This window comes from Chiloscyllium plagiosum, unplaced genomic scaffold (genome assembly GCF_037043375.1).
Source record: "Chiloscyllium plagiosum isolate Xiang-an unplaced genomic scaffold, Cpla_swu_hap1 HiC_scaffold_35, whole genome shotgun sequence".
NCBI classification, from domain to species: Eukaryota; Metazoa; Chordata; class Chondrichthyes; order Orectolobiformes; family Hemiscylliidae; genus Chiloscyllium; species Chiloscyllium plagiosum.
The window spans coordinates 19,398,736-19,416,340 of NW_028270173.1; the positions used below are offsets into that span (position 1 = coordinate 19,398,736).

Genomic DNA, 17,605 nt, shown 5'->3' on the forward strand with positions numbered 1-17,605 from the left:
AAAGTGTCATTGATCAGAGTGCAGTCCCAATACTGCAGCACTCCCTCAGTATTGCACTCAAGTGTCAGTCTGAGTTTTCACGATCATGTCACACACTGCAAGCTCAGACCACCTACATTCTCTTCCAAATTATAAATGTACAGGATCTCAGCACAGGTCACTGCACAACATCACTGGTCACAGATCTCCAGTCAGAAAAACACATTTCCATTGCATTCATCAAACTTCTTTGTCACTTCCACAAACATCTCAATGAAGTTTGTCAGATGTGACCTCTCCTCTGTTTTGCCAGAGAATAAGATCATAGCCAATCTGATCATTCTCAAATCGACTTTCAGGCCTTAACTCCATAATCTTTGATTTGCTTCCTCATTAAAAATCTGTCCTTCCAAGCCTTGTATATGCTGAATGTGCCAGCCTTAACAGCCCTCTGCCGCATCAAATTCCACACAAACACTGAGAATGCTGGAGAAACCCAGCAGGTCGGGCAGCAGCTGAGATGCGAGCAATGTTTCAAATCCAGCATGACTCTTGTTCAGACTTGCTTGTGTCTGTCCAGTGGGAGGGTGTAGAAAAGTGTTGATTCATGCGATGGGTGAGAGAGGCTTCACAGTCCTTTTCTCACCACAGAGGCACAGCCCTGCAATGTAAAGGGAATTCGAGAAGATAACATGGAATCCCCTCAGCCTACTTGAAACCAAAGTCATCAAACCTTTGAAATGATCTGGAAGAATTTGTGTTTCACTGCCAATCACAAGGTATCCTACAAAAATAAAAATTGTTCGAAAAACTGAATTAGTGTCACTGGACCTAAAATGTTGTCTCTTCTTTCTCTCCACTCACACTGCCAGATTGCTGATTCTCACCAGCAATTTCACCCTGGCAGTGAAAATTGAAGTTTGTAGCACACCTAGTGTTCAAGAAATAAAGAATTACAAATGCTGGAAATCAGAAATAAAACACAAAGTGATGGAGAAACTGTTTTCTCTGCACAGATGCTGCCACACCAATGTTCCTGGAACAGACCGACATAGAACATTACTGTAAAATTAACCTCATCTCAAAAATCCTCATTCACTGCCACTCTGTCAAATTCAACCTCATGTTATCACTTGCATTTCATTCCATGGGCTTCAATTATACTTCTAAATCTTTTATGAGACAATTTCGCAAAAGCCTTTTCAATTCCAGGATCAAATTCCCTCTAAATCCTAATTGTGTCTTCAGTCAGAAGCTCAATCAATTCAGTTAAACATCACTTGCTTTGAATAAGCCCACACTGGCTTTCCTCAATTATCCAGAATTGCTTAACTGTGTTGAACATTATCCTTAAAATTTCCCACTGAGGTTAATCTCACCACTGCTGAGGCTTTACATTTACACTTTATGTTAAGAAACTTAACCACTGACGGTACTACAAAATTACATGGATGTTTGACTGTAAAAACAATATTACAGGGCAGGAGAGGAAAAGGGACTGGACTTGGACCAGCTGAATACTCTATCCATGTGCCTTTACAGCTTCACTGTCTGAAACATGTGTACACTCCCACTGCCCACCACATGACAATTTTCAGATAACACTAAAATCGGCGGTATTGTTGACTGTGAGGAAGGTTGTCAGAAATTGCAGCAGAACCTTGATCAGCTGGGGAAATGGGCCAAGAAATGACAAATAGAGTTTAATATAGATAAGTTTGATGTCCTGCATTTTGGAAAGTCAAATCAAGGTAGGTGTTTCATGATGAATGTTAGGGCCTTAACGAGTGTAGTGGAACAGAGGGACTTCAGGTACACGGTTCTCTGAAAGTCACAAGTAGACAGGACAATGAAGAAGGCATTTGGCACACTGGCCTTCATCAGTCAGGGCACTGAGTATAGACGTTGGGAAGTTATACTGCAGTTGTACAGGACATGGTGAAGCTGCGCTTGGATTATTGGGTTCAGTTTTGGTCACCTTGCTGTAGGAAGCATTAAACTGGAACGTGTGCAAAAACGTTTACAAGGATGTTGCCTGGACTCAAGGGTCTGAGTTATAGGGAAAGGTTGGACAAACGAGGACTTTTTAGGGCAGTGGAGACTGAGGGGGGGATACTTACAGAAGTGAATAAGATCATGAGAGGCAATGACAAGGTGAATGCACTCAGTCTTTTACCCAGAGTTGCAGAATCAAGGAAGAGAGGACATCAGTTTCCAGTTAGAGGGGAAAGAATAAAAGGGACAATGTTTTTACACAGAGGGTGGATTGTATGCGGAATAAGCTGCCAGTGGAAATGGTTCAGATGTGTATATTAACAACATTTCAAAGAAATTTGGAGAAATACATGAATCGGAAAGGTTTAGAAGGTTACAGGCCAAGTGCCGGGAAATGTGATAAGTGTGGATAGACCTTTTGTTTGGCATGGATCAGTTTGAGCCAGTCTATGCTGTAGGGCTCTAACAATCTCTGACACAAAGGCCCCACCGAAAGGAGCAACAACTGAATGTCTAGAGTAAACTTGGGATCATTTCCGGGCAACTAACACTCCATTGACTCGAAACAGTAAATTTTAAAACAATCCAGATGAAGTTGGAATGCGAGGTAGAAGGATACATATTCTGGAGAAATTTACAAATAAAATGACAACAGGTTTACTCTCTTGGATTTATTGATGAAGTAGTTTTTAAAGAAACCTTGCTTTCACTCTAGTGAGTCGCAGATGTTGATTTGGTTGAAGAAGCTATTTTCAAATTTGATCCTGCACTCCAATATAAGTTAGAATTACATAAACATAAACAATGAGAAATCTGAATAGTTCCATGCACAGAGTGCTAGAGTAATGACTTTTATCAAGCCGACATTTTCATTGGGGTGACTTAAGGATTATTTCACAGGAGATAATGATGAGAGAGCAATAACTCAGAAATAAGTGAAAACTGTGGCTCCACCTTCATTGCAGTTTGCACCAACTGAATGGTTTCAAACATGGTTAAATATGATCTGATCTTGACATAAACGATCGGTTCACCCATCAAATCTGAAGTTTTCAAATTTTCCAAATTTTTTGAAAGAGCAGTAACATTCTGGGCAATATTTACAGACCTGAGCACAACAAGACAGTTCTCAATATTATTAAATCACGTGTGGGATACACATTATTGACACATGGTGGAAATCTAAAGAAGATCATTCTGACATTTTATTGGGATTGAGCCCAGTCCCCCTGGAAAGACACCACTGACCCTGCAGTGAAACGATTTGGTGTCCCCCGGAAAGACTCCCACTGAGCCCAGTCTGAGAACCACTGACTGATTCATCTCCAACACCGTCATGTAGCGCCACCTCCCGCCTGTGGAGCAACATTACAGACAGGAAGGTCCCCGGGTTCCTGCAGCTCACAGCTCATTCTACCCAGTCAGTCCCTCTCTACAACTGAGCTTCTATTTATTTCTTCTCTCCCCCTCCTTCTTTCCACCAGACTGAGACCGACCCCATCAGTTTACAGCTGGCAGGAGACATGGGGACGGGATGAAATTATAGGATTTCAGTGCCCTTTAATCCTGCAGATTGTCAGCGGGGCGGAGTTTTTCCCATCAATATTCCCTCCTGGACAGAAGATGGGAAAGACCCTCTCAGTGAAAGTGTGGCTGAAAGTGTGGAGATGGGACATGGTGTCCGCATTGTAAAATGACACCTGTCCAGTCTCATAGTCCAGGAAAACCCCGATCTTCCAGGGATTCACACTCGGGGAGAGGGGGGTCTCAGAGGGGGAGGTGGCGGCTAAATAACCACATCCGGGAAACAGTCCCACAATCCAGAATCCAATCTCGGGGCTCAGTCTGATCCTCCCTTTCCTCTCCACAGACTCTCGGGCCACTCCCAGACACCACCAGGTCTTCTCCCCCACCTCCACCTCCCAGTAATGTCTCCCTGATGTGAATCCCTCTGATCCCAGGACACACAGCCAGGAATCAAATCTCTCCAGGGAGTCAGGGAGCGTCTGCTCTGTGTCTCCGAGTCTTACACTGATCCGGTCCTCAGACAGGATGAGCCGGGGATGCGCTGTGTTCGGATCCAGAGTCAGAGAGGCTGGAGCTGGGGGAGAGATCAAATAACACCGTCAGGGAGAGAGAGGGAGGGAGAGAGAGGCCAAGGAGGGTGAGGGGAGCAGGTAGTGAGTGGTTGAGTGACAGAAGGGATGGGTGTGGAGGGGAGATAAGGTGAATCTGAAAAGGGGAGTTTGAAGGAGGGGAGCGTCAGGGAAAGAGGAGTGAGTGAAGGAGAGTTCAGTGAGTGTGGAGAGTGAAGGAATGAGGAGGAAGGATGGTTCAGGCAGAGGGCTTGGGAGGAAGGAATGAGGGAGGGGAGGTGAGAGGGCTCACTTGAGGGGAGTGAGTGGGGAAATGAAGAACAGAACCCTAACCCTAACCTTATCGCAGGAGGGAGGGGAAGGTTAAAGAGAGGGGGAGGGGGGGAAGGTTAAAGAGAGGGGGAGGGTGAGGAGATGTGGGATAGAGTATGGAGAGGTGGGAGATAAATGAGAGTGCAGGGGTGGTACGAGAAAGAGAGGTGTGGAGAATGAGGGGGATCTCAGAAGGGGATGAGTAATGGGAGGGTTGAGTGCTCAGGTGAGAGCAATGGGAAGGTGTCAAATGAGGGCTGGGGAGGGAGAGAGCAGGTTGGAAGATGCAGCATCATCTGGAGAGTCAGGAGGATTTGGGAGAAGAAGGGGGAATTGTGTGGATATGAAGTGTGATGGTATTGGCAGGAGGGAGCTGGGGAGGATAAACTGAAGCAGAGGGTGTGGGGGGGAGCGAGAGGCAGAGTGTGTGGCAGACGTGGAGGGAGAAGCAGTTCTAGGGGTTGGGGAATGAGACCGAGAGTGAGGGGAGAGCAAGAGGGTGTGGGAGAGCAAAGGGGAGTGTAAGATGGTGGGGGCCAGGCGGGGGAGGGGAGACTGAAGGGTACAGAAGAGGTGGGGGAGAGTGATGGGGTTAGTGAGAGTGAAAGGTATGGACAGGGTGTGGGAAGTCAGTGTGAGGGAGAGGAGAAACTAAGAGAGAGGGATGGGGCATGGACTGGAAGGGGAGATGGCTAGGTCCAGAAAGAAGTCACAAATTAGGAGGGAGAGTGAGTAGGAGAGCGAGTAGGAGAGCGAGTGAGTAGGAACAAGGAAGGGAGAGTGAGAGGAGGGCCAAGTAATGGGGAAGTGAGCACAGGGAGGAGTGCAATAACAAAACGAAGGAAGCATGAGGGTGAGGTGAAAGGGGGATAGGAGCAGGAGGGGTCAGTAGGAAGAAGGTGGGGTCAGTAGGAAGAAGGTGAGTGAATGCAAGAGGAAGGGGAGAGTGAGGTGATGTGAGTCGGTGCGAATAGGGATAGTGAGGGGAGGCAGGAGTGATGGCAGCAAGGGAGTGGGAAGACTGGGGGAGGGTAGAGTGGGATTGCATGTGTAAGCGAGGGTTTAAGGAAGGAGGAGGGGAGCATCACAGAGAATGGGAGAAAATGAGGGAAGGTTTTTAACCTTAGGGTATGAAATGGGATTGTAAAGAGATGCGGTAAGTGATGGAGGAGGGAATGAGTGGATGCTGAGTAAGGATGTGGGAGAGAGTGTACTGGTTTTGTGAGGGGAAAGGTGTTTGGGATGGGGTCAGGGAAAGTGAGTGACAGGATAGAATGAGAGTGTGCGGACACGAGGTCTTCAAAATAAGTGGACGTTTGAGATTTGGAGATTGAGAGAGTGAGTGGGAAGGTTGAGGGATGGAGATGCAATGAGTAAGGGGAAGAGAGAAAGGGAGGTGAGAATGAGAAGGAAGAGATGGCTGAGCTGGAGGGGAGAAATGCAGGTTCCTTTTGACCATGAGAGGAATGAGAGAGTGGGAGAGGAGAGTGAGTGGCAGGGACTGGCAGGGTATAGAAGAGGGAGGGAATGTTAAGAGTACGAGGAATTAGTCCATATGTGGAAGCTGGAGGGGATCAAAATAAGGTCTTGTGGGGATTCTGGAGGTGAGTGAATTGAAGGATGAGGTGGAGTCTGTGAGGGGGGGAGGAGAGTAAAGATGAGGGGAATGTAGGTTGGAGGTTTAAAAGGAAGGAGAGAGTCAGGTCTCAGACGTTGATGTCTGTGGAATGTGGTGGAGGTGAGTGAATATGAGGATGAGGTGGAGGGGGAGAGAGGTGGAGGTGAGACTGAAGGGGAAGGGGAGTGTGAGGAAGCAAGGTTAAAAGGGAGGGGAGAGTCAGGGATGTGGGAATTGGTGAAGTGATTATGAAGGAATGCAGTGGAGCGGGAGGGCGAATGTGAGATAAGGGTGAGGGGCAGTGTGAGGTAGAGGGTGAGATCAGAGTGAGGTTGATATAAGAAATGGATATGGGGAATGTGAAGGTGAGTGGGATGGAAGGTGGAGAATGCAGTGAGACCATGGTCTGTCGGGCTAAGGGATAGTTAATGGCAGGTACAAACCAAGAGGAGAATGAGGTTGAGGGGAGAGTGACCGGGATGGGAAGCTGAGCTAGAGGGGACAGAGAATAAGAGGGAAGAGTGAATGCAGAATGAGCAGGAGGGCAGAGAAGAAGTGGGGGGGTGTGTGTGGATAGGTGTGTCAGAAATGGGAGTGGGTAGTGAGCAGAAGGGAGACAGTGAGAGCAGGAGAGAGTGGGGTGGGAGATCAGGAGGGAGTGTTGCTTAGAGGTAGGGAGTGGAGAGTGAGATCCATGGAAGTGATGGGGAGGGAGGGTGAGGAGAATGGGGCCTGTCTGGAGATATAATGCAGTGATGGATAGGGACAAGGAACCTGAGGAGAGAGTGACAGGCTGTGTGTAAGTTCATGAATCTGGAGGAGGGGACAAAGAGTATAAGTGAAAAAGACAGGGAAATTGGCAGCCGAGGGGGAAATGGGGAAGGGGGATGAAAATGAGGAGGATGACTCAGAGGAGGAGAACCAGGGAGAGGGGAGGAGAGAGTGAAAGGGAAATGTGTGGAGACAGGCAGAGAGTGTTGGGGTGAGTGAGGGGTGTGACGATGCTGCACCTTTAACAAGGTTAAAGGTTTTTTGTCAGAGAGGCCATAAATGCATCGGTTCCCATGTGTCTGGTTTCTATGGGTTTTAGGGTCAATTTGATTATAGTTAGCAGATAATGCTTCAGGCTTTAAAAGGCTTTCAAGTTTAAAAAAAACACTTGTACAATGAAAGGGGAATGGCCACTTCTCCCAGCTCAGCTTCACTCTGGTTTGGGTTTATTCTGGATTTGGCAAGCAGTTTTTTTTTTAGGCTGCTAGTCAAAGAAACAACTCCATGCTGATCCTCTCTCTGTCTGACATCTCTCCTGGGAGAACCTGAGTTTGATGTTTCCTCTTTTTGCCAAAAGGATGTTGCAAATATTTGGAACAGCGTCATTCAGTTGCGAGAGAGTCGACTAGTTTTTTTAAATAGTTATATTATTCTAAATTTGGTTTTCTTTAGTTCATGTGTAAATAAATACTGCTTTGTTTAAAAGTGTGTGGTTGGGCCATCTGCATCCCTCCTGGAATATCCACTATACATCTATAGAAAACAATTGGAAATGTTATGGTCTGGGCTACTTTCTTGAAATGTTTTGAGGGATTCTGGCCTGATCCATAACAGGAGAGTGAAGAGTCAGGACGTGAGTGTTCGGGAGTTGGAGTGAGGTGGGAGAGTAATTGGAGAATAGGCTGGAAGAGAAAATGAGGGGAAGTGCGAGTGAGAGAGGAGAGTGAGGACGAGTGGATATGAGGGTAAGAGGACCAGGGGAGTGATGTGTTTGATGTCGGTGCAGGATGAGTGTAAAATGTGAGGAGGGAGAGGGGTAAGGGGAGTGCGATTGACATTGGAGCATGGAGGAAGTGGGGTGTAGGATGGAGTGGTGGAGGGGAGTGTGACAAAGAGGGGTAAATGAAGGACAAGTTTAAGAGGTGGGGCATTATTAAACGGTGTTGCTTTGCTGGAGGTAGTGAGTGTGGTTGAAGTGGGAGAGGAGATGATGTGGGGAAGGCAAGAGTGAGGCCTGAGTGATGTGAGGGGGACAGGAGTCTTCACAAGGAAGAATTTTTAAAATCAGCATCACTTAAACAGAGAAAACCTGCAGAATTGCAATTTACGGAATGATCTGGGTGTTAGAGCGCTTGAGTCAGAAAACGTTAGTCTGCAGGAACAATGAGTAATTAAGAGGGTTAATGGGAGGTTAACCTTAATGTCGAGAGAAGCTGAACATTCCAGTAAAAACATTATCTCATAGTTATAGGGAGAACCAGAGAGTCCGCTTCTTGAGTAATAAGAGTAAAAATCAAGTGAAGCTGTCATCGTCCCAGAGGGTGCTCTCTGATCTGAGAGAGAGTGAAAGGCTGGTGCTGAGTTTATTGTCAGTGGCACCATCCTGCATTGAAGGGGCAAAGATGAGAAGACAGGATCTTCACAGTGTAGGAATTGAACCTGCACTGTTACTGTTACCTGTATCACACAGCAGCTGTCCAGCCAACTGAGCTAACCAATCTACATTAGCTAGCAAGTAATACAGCATCAAATGAGGTCCTTCAGCACATTGTGACCTTGATTAGATTAGATTACATTACAGGCCCTTCGGCCCAACAAGTCCACACTGACCCGCCGAAGCGCAACCCGCCCTTACCCCTACATTTACCCCTTACCTAACACTACGGGCAATTTAGCATAGCCAATTCACCTGACCTGCACATCTTTGGACTGTGGGAGGAAACCGGAGCACCTGGAGGAAACCCACACAGACACGGGGAGAACGTACAAACTCCACACAGTCAAAAGCCTGAGGCGGGTATTGCACCCGGGTCTATGGTGCTGTGAGGCAGCAGTGCTAACCACTGTGCCACCGTGCCGCCCACCGTGCCGGTCATCAAGAGCCTCTCAATGTATATTCCATTTTCCAGCAGCGAGGGAACTTGGGGAAATAAATATTGATGTCTTGAAAAAAGTGATAGGGAGTAGCTGAATAGGCTGGGACTTTTTTCCCTGGAATGTTGGAGGCTGAGCAGTGACCTTATAGAAGTTCATAATATGACGAGAGGCATGGATAGGGCGAATAGCCAACATATTTTCCTCAGGGTAGGTGACTCGACAGCTAGAAGGAATTAGTTTAAAGTGAGATGGAAAAGGTTTAAATAGAACTCAAGGGGTAGATTTTTCACGCTGAGGGTGATGTGTGTATGAAATATGCTGCCAGAGGGAGTGGTGGAGGTGGGTGTAATTACAATATTTAAAAGGCATCTCGATGGAGATATGAATAGGAAAGGGTTTGGAGGGATATCAGCTAAATGCTGGCAAATGGGGCAAGGTCTGTTTGGGATATCTGATCAGTGTGGACTCATTGGATGGAAGAGTCTGTTTCCATCCTTTATGACTCTATAACTCCATCTGAATAACTTTCTAAATTCTGCAAAGATTTCTGTTTCCTTTCAGGCAGTGAGTTCCTGATGCCGACTGCCATCTGGGGGAAAAAATATTATCATAATTCCCCTTGAAAACCCCAGCTCCTCCTCTTAAATCTATGTACTTGTTATTGCCCATTCCATTGAGGGGAAATGTACCCTCCTGTCTACCCAAACTGTAATCCTCATAACTTACTACACCTTTATCAGGTTCTCCCATCAGCCTTCTCTGCTTCAATGAAAACATCCCCAGCTGATCGAGTCTATCTTCAGAGGTGAAACGCTCCAGCCCAGGCAACATCTTGGTGAATCTCAGCTGTTCCAGCCCTGCCCTGTCTCCTATTGGATTTTCTATACACTGCCTTAAGAAGATCAAGGGGAGACATTTTAAGAATTCTGTGCTGTCTAAGCCCGTCACAATCTGCCTGTCCCAGTTCATCATGGGGAAGCTGAATTCCCTGATATTATTAACATTTTGCTTTTGCACTTCTCTGAGATTTCATTTCCTGCATGGGGAGACTACAGCATTCAGGAGTCAGTACTGAGTTCAATAATGTTAGGGCCTGAACACCTTCTTCCATGTCCTTTACCAATGCAGACACCCCAGGCCCTGTCATGACATGAGCTACTTTCAGTGCAGCCAACCCTATTTCACCTCCTTATAGTCCCCACTATCAGCTTTTCTGTCTCTCTGGCTCACCATTATCCATCCCTTTGTCGGCCTAACTGTCATTCTCTCTTCTGGGCTCTGTCTCCACTGATGTTATTTTTATTTCTTGACAAACTCTTCCCCCCACACTTCCACCTGGACACCCTGCTTTCAGCAAATCTACTTCCGTTTTCCAGGTACCATCCACTTCTGTAGGAGAGTCACTGGATCAGAAAACCTAACTCTGCTTTCTCTCCATTGGTGCGACCAGAGCTGCTGAGTTTTTATCATAGATTCTGATTTGGTTTCATATTTACAGTATCCACAATTCTTTATTTTATTTTCTTGTTAATTGTGTTGATGTGAAGTGCCTTGTATTATTGATATCCAGAAGGGAAAGTGAGAATAAATATGAGGAGGGAGGGCGATATAGAGTGGCAGGGGAGAACATGAGATTATTAACCTGTGAGATTTGGAGTAATGGGGATTTAGAGCTGGGAACTGATATAGAGGGAACATCAATGGAGTAGCAGAGCCAGGTGGAGGGGAGAGGTAAGGTTGGAGGGTGGGGCAGAAGGGACAGTGAGGCAGAAGTGAGCATAAAGCTGAGGGTGAGAGTGACAGTAATGGGAATTGACAGGAATGGGCATTGTGGGATGGAAGGGGAAGGGAGAATGAGAGTGAGGGGAGAGACAGAGCGCGAGGACAATCTTCTTTGTGACCTCTTCAAAAATCTCAATCATATCAGTGAGTCATGTTTTCCCAATCTCAAAGCCATGAAGGCTATCATTGCCTTTCCGAATACATGGTAACACGCCCTAGAATCCCCTGCAACAACTTACCCACCAACGACATCAAGGTCATCAATCACCTAGCTTTACCTTACCGCATTTCTTAAATAATGGCACAACATTAAGAATCCACCTGTCTTGCCTCATCTCACCCTTGCTGATTGATGATGCAAATATCTCAGCAATGGGCCCTGCAATCTCATCTTGAGCTTCCTACAAAGTTCAAAGGTATAAAAGGGACTTGACAGGCAATTTTTTTCATGCAGATGGAAGTGCGTGTACAAAATAAGCTGCCAGAGGAAGTGGTGGAGACTGGTACAATTACAGCATTTAAAAGGCAACTTGATGGGTATATGAATAGCATTTCAAGGGTATGTGGGCCAACTGCTGGCAAATGGGACTACATTAAGTTAGGATACCTGGGCGGCATGGACAAGTTGGACCAAATGGTCTTTTTCTGTGCTGCATATTTCTATGACTCTATAAATCTGATCAGGTTCCAGGCACTTATCCGCACCTCCACTACTGTAATATGGACTCTTCATGACATCACTATTTATTTCCTTAACTTCCAGGTCTTTCTACACAGCAAACCACTGATGTGACATATTCATTTAGCATCTCACCCATCTCCTGTAGTTCCATACATACACATCCTCTTTGTTCTGTAAGGGGCCCTATTCTCTCCCGAGTTATTATTTTGCCCTTAGTGTTGGTACAATCTCTTTGGATTCACTGAATGCTATTCACCAAAACTATCTCAAGCCCTGTTTTTGCCCTCCTGATTTCCTTCTAATTACACAACTACTGCTCTTATACACCTCACGCGATTCACTCCATTCCAGCTGTCAATAGCTGGCAAATACCTCCCTATTTTTCTTGACCAGAGCCTCAATTTCTCTAGTCCTGCCAATTTTGCAATTCTCACTAATTGGAACATACTGTCTCTGACATTCCGTTATCTCCCTCTATCTGTGAACAGTTTGCCGCAATCAATGTTTGAAAGTTTCTGCTTAATACCATCAAATTCTGGATCTTTACTACAATTTAGAACCTTCAATTTTAGTTTTGGTCCATCATTTTCCATAACTGTTTTCAAACTAATGGAATTATTATCACTTGCCCCAAAGTGTCCCACCGCTGACAGCTCAGTAATTAGCCCTGCCCTACTTCCCAAGACAAAGTCATGTTTTGCCATTTCTTTAAAGAGTTATAGATTCACAGAGATGTACAGCACAGAAACAGAGTCTTCAGTCCAACTCGTTCATGCCGACCGGATAGCCTAAACTAATCTAGTCCCATTTGTCAGCACTTGGCCCATATCGCTCTAAAGCTTTCATTCAAATATACCCATGTAAATGGCTTTTAAATGTTGGAATTGTATCAGCCTCCACCACTTCCTCTGGCACTTAATTCCACACACGCAGTAGTGGAAAGATTACCCCTTACTTCCCTTACAAATCTTTCCCCTCTCACTCTAAATCCATGCCCTCAAGTTCTGGACTCCCCCACCTCCACCTTGTCTATTTACCCCATCCATGCTTCTCATGATTTTATAAACTTCTATAAGGTCACCCCTCAGCCTCCAGACCTGCAGGGAAAACAGGTGCATCCACATATTGAATAAGAAAATTTTCTTGGACACACTAAGATTCCTCTCCATCCAATTCCTTAACACATTGGCATTTCCATTCTGTGTTTGGACAGTTAAAATCCCTTACTATTACAACAATATTAATCTTACAGCTATCGGATGTCTCCCTCCATGTTGCTTCCCAATTTCCCACTGTCTGTTTGAGGGCTTGTACAACAATCCCAATGAGGTAATCATCCTTTGCTTATTTCTTAGTTACCTACAGCACAGTCCTTAGCCCATTCCCCACCAAAGGTACAAAACCTGCCAATTTACCTGCTCTCTCCTCGGTATTCAAGGGCCCAACACACCACCCAGGTGAAGCAGCACTTTACCTGCACTTCATACAGTCTAGTCTAGTTCATTCACTGCTCGCAATGTGGTCTCCTCTATACTGAGCAAACGAAGCATACACTGGGTGACCACTTTCCAGAACATCTAAGTTCTGCCACTTTAACACACTGCCCTGTTCTCTGGCCAACATCTCTGCTTTTCAAGCAACTTCTGTTTTTGTTTCTCATGCAATCCCCAGTAGACATGTTCCCATTAACACTGGCTGTTTAATGTCTTCATGTCTTTCTGATATTGTGATAAAAACTGTTCCTCCAATGTCACTCCAGATGGAGCCAGTCCAGTCTCCTTTAGAATTCCTGGTTCCATGCTCTATGCCTCTGGTTAGACAGAACCCTTCACTGCTCTGATACACAGAGCTGATGGCTCCAGACACTGATCTAAATGAACCACAGAAAGTATCATGTTTCCAGGGAGAGTCTCTTGGAATTAAGAGCAGGGATAGTCAGCATGGCTTTGTGCATGGCAAATCATGTCTCACGAACTTGATTGAGTTTATTGAAGAAGTAACAAAGAGGATTAATGAAGGCAGAGTGGTGGACGTGATCTATATGGACTTCACTGAGGCGTGCAACAAGGTTCACCATGGAGACTGATTAGCAAAGTTAGATCTCATCGAATACAAGGAGAACAACCCATTTGATATAGAACTGGATCGAAGGTAGAAGACAGAGGATGGCAGTAGAGGATTGTTTTTCAGACTGGAGGCCGGTGTCCAGTGGTTTGCCACAAGTATCTGTGCTTGGTCCACTACTTTTCATCATTTATATAAATGATTTGGATGTGAACATTGGAGGTAGAGTTAGTAAGTTTGCAGATGACACCAAAATTGGAGTGAAGTAGACAGTGAAAAAGGTTACCTCAGATTACAACAGGATCTTGATCAGACGGGCCAATGGCTGAGGAGTGGCAGATGAAGTTTAAGTTATAGAAATGTAAGGTGTTGCATTTAGGAAAAGCAAATTAGTGCAGCACTTTTACTCTTAATGGTAAGGTCCTCGGGAGTGTTGCTGAACAAAGAGACCTTGGAATGCAGGTTTAAAGTTCCTTGAAAGTCGACTCGCAGGTAGATAGGATACTGAAGAAAGCATTTGGTTCACTTTCCTTTATTGGTCAGATTACTGAGTTTAGGAGTTCAGAGGTCATATTATAGCTGTACAGGACATTGTTTAGGTCACTTTTGGAATATTGTGTGCAATTCTGGTCTCCTTCCTATCGGAAGGATGCTGTAAAACATGAAAGGGTTCAGAAAAGATTTACAAGGATGTTGCCAGGGATGGAGGGCTTGAGCTGCAGGGAGAGGCTAAATAGTCTGGGGTTATTTTCTCTGGAGCATTGGAGGCTGAGGAGTGAATTTATGGAGGTTTATAAAATCGTGAAGTGCATGGATAGGATAAATATACAAGGTCTTTCCGCTAGTATGAGGAGTCCAGAACTAGATGACATAGGTTTAGGGTGAGAGGGAAAAGACATAAAAGGGACCCAAGAGGCAACTTTTTCACGCAGAGGGTAGTGCGTGTGTGGAATGAGCTGACTGAGGAAGTGGTGGATAATTGTACAATTACATCATTTAAAAGGCTTCTGGAAGGGTATTTGAATGGGAAGGGTTTAGAGGGATATGGGCCAATTGCTGGAAAATGGGACGGGATTATGTTAGCATAACCTGGTCGACGTGGACGAGCTGGACCAAAGGGTCTGTTTCTGTGCTCTACATCTCTTTGACTCTATAACTATCGATTTGAAGATGCCTTGGAACCCCTGCACAACTGGATTTATCATCAGGAAAATGAATATACATGTTTACCTGGGTGAATGGTGTGTATCATTTCTCTCCAGACTGTGTACTGTAAAGGGCCAGTGAACTGTCCGAGAGACAGAGAGCCATCAGCAGCTGAGAGTGTCTTCACCTCATCACTAATCCTGTAAACATTAAACAGGTGACATTAGAAATGGTGCTTCGTTAGAACATTTATGGAATAATTTAAATATTCAAGCTTTCAGCACTGTTCACGTTTGAGTGAATGGGCTAGAAAGTGAAATATTCATCTTATTTTTGTAACTGATCAAGCAAGAATTTGATAATGAAAGGAAAACGTTTGGAAAACACCCAGGTCCAAAGAAAGGCCCGTGTCCCGATAACAGATTAGTTACTGGGACATCATACACCTCAGGAGATGGTATACATTTCCCCCATCCCCTTGCTGTATTATAAACAGAGCTTGTGGAACAGACACAAAAAACTTAAACAACTAAATGCCTCCTGTCTAACTGTGCAATATATGGGTCTCACAACCCTCTGAGAATCCTGCTCCTATACTTTCAGCCTCTTGACCATCTCTGATTTGTCTCTCTCCCCAATGGAGGTTGGACCTTCAACTGCCAAGACCCTCAGCTCTGGAATTGCCTCCAGAGCCTCTCCATTTCTCTATTCCTCTTTCCTCCTTTAAGATGCACTAAATCCTGCACTAATCATCTGGATTCATATATCGGTGTCATTTTGATTTTATTCACTTCCGAAAGCTCCTGTGAAACAGCTCGAGACGTTCGAGGTGCTCTTTAAACACAGAAAAGTATTGCAGTCAAAATGTTAAACAGCAAGTTTGTACTCTTTAAAGGCGAGAACAAAATGTATTTTAAACTCTCCCTTCTGACCGTCTGGGGTTGGTCAGGAGCCATGCAGGGACAGGAATGGCCATTCACTGGAAACGTGAGCCGACGGTCTCTCTCACGGTCAGAAGGAAGGTCAGGGTGAGACAAACAGCCCAAATCAGGACAGTGATCACTTCCAGCCTGAGAACCAGGTCGCAACATTTACAGGCATCTTGTCATTGTTTACAATACTGCAGAACAGTTTTATAAAATCCAATAAAATCTATAACAAACTTTTTTTAGAAAAACGCTTGTGTGTGAACCATAACTGGAGTTATTGCCGCCCAATAAATGACTCTTTAAAGCGGTCACAATAACCAGAAAATAACCCCATAATAACCCATCCCTGAGTTATTGAGCAAACTGTGCAGAGTTTCAGTAAAGAGCATGTCCTACCTTCTCTTCCGACAAGCTTCCTCCTGAAAGAAATGAATCACAAACAATGAGGATGGCAGTAACAGATTTCAGGAGGAGACAGACAGGCTGCTGAAATGAACAGACACAACACGGAAGTGTAACGTGATACATTTTGGAAGGAAGATTGAGGAGAGGGTAAAGTAAATTGGATCTAACCATCAGTCCCGCTCACGGACACAGTGACTCTCACACTCCCACTGTACCAAACACACCCGTACACTCTCCACATGGAGCTGCAACAGGATTACAGTGGGAATTCCAAGAGATAATTAAACTTGGGGAACACGGAGCATGGAGATAATAACTAAGCAACTGTCAAGATCACCATCCATTCCTGAGAATAATGCATCAGACAGTGTACATGAGTTTAATTCAGTGACAGCATCGCAATAGTCCAGTCACAGATTGATTGAATTCTATATTTTCTTGTAAAATTCTTTATTAATAAAACAATTAATACTTTTTTGTAACTGGGTGAAATTTCCATTACCTTACCTGGAATATAATCCCTCACCTTCAGAAATATCAGCTCGTCTTTTTGATCCATCTGACTCTGCAACTTTGAGAGTTCCTCCTCAATAGAATTTAAATTCTCCTGAATCTCTCGAAGGTTTCTCTCCATTGGTTCTACAATCCTCTCCTCTTCTTCCCTGAGATCTCTGAGTAAACGCTGCTCTTTCTCAGTGAGAATCTGGTGCATTTTAGTGAACTCGGATGTGATGTGGGTCTGCAGACTGCTCGCCTGTTCCTACCAAATGAAATGTGAAACCTCATTAATGTCCCGCGATAAAGGGAACAAAACTAACCCAGGTCCCAGAGAATCAGCACAGGGAGAGCTCACCCTCACTTCGGAAATCTTCCGTTTCTGGGTCAGTTCCGTTTGTCGAACCGCCGATTCCTTCTCTGTGAGAGAATCTAAAGAAGATTTCAGCTTATTCTAGAATGGGGAGAGAAATTGCAGAGTGAGATGTGTTAGGTCAGGTGTTCGATATGTGATGAAACGCGCAGATTATAAAGTATTCTCTCTTTTACCCTGTGGATTTCAACAGCCTCATTTATCGGCAGGAAGTTGTGAGTTTTGTGTTCCCGGGAATCTCGACAAATCAGGCAGATCAATTTCCTGTCAGTTTCACAAAACAGCTTCAGATCTTCCTGATGTACCTCACAGTGAGGTTTACTTTCCTTCTCTTTCGGATCCAGCTTTAATTTTCGAGCCTCCTCGGCCAGATTCGCTAAGGCCCGATTTACCCTGAGGTTTCTTTCCGGAAACACCTCTCTACATTCCGGGCAGGAGTTTATCTCCTTTTCCCAACTCTGGGTGATACAGGAGCGACAGAAGTTGTGTCCACAATCCAGTGTAACCGGATCGGTGAAGAAATCCAAACAAATGGGACAAACTGTCTCCTCGGTCAGTCTGAGAAGTTTCCGTCTGGAAGTCATGATCAACCTTAGCGCTTCCCGATTTAAACCGCTCCCAGGTTCCTGCGCAGGTAAACACGTTCAGGTGATCGATTTCCCGATGAATTTCAGTACAAATAATGGTTATTTTAAACTTGATCCTCCATATATTCAAACACGCATAAATTGAAGAAGAAACACAACTTGAGCAGGGGATTTGAACTTGAACCCTGGACGGGAGGGTGAAGACACACAGAATGCTGTCCCTTGGGGAGGGGCAGAGAGAGACAGAGAGGGGGCGGGGTGGAGATGGGCGGGG

The 17,605-nt window shown here is 45.1% G+C and overlaps 2 protein-coding genes across 2 annotated transcripts in view; one reads left to right on the plus strand and one right to left on the minus strand.

Moving 5' to 3' along the window:
- LOC122547595 (uncharacterized) overlaps positions 1–17,605 on the plus strand; it is a 715,380-nt gene that overhangs the window by 250,556 nt on the left and 447,219 nt on the right.
- On the minus strand, positions 2,631–17,530 carry LOC122541550 (zinc-binding protein A33-like). Its single transcript, XM_087979340.1, has 6 exons — positions 16,921–17,530; positions 16,730–16,825; positions 16,403–16,636; positions 15,868–15,890; positions 14,627–14,742; positions 2,631–4,075 (listed from the first exon to the last, which is right to left on the minus strand). Exons 1-6 carry the CDS (start codon positions 17,326–17,328, stop codon positions 3,525–3,527), a joined length of 1,428 nt encoding a protein of 475 aa, XP_087835466.1. The 5' UTR covers positions 17,329–17,530; the 3' UTR covers positions 2,631–3,524.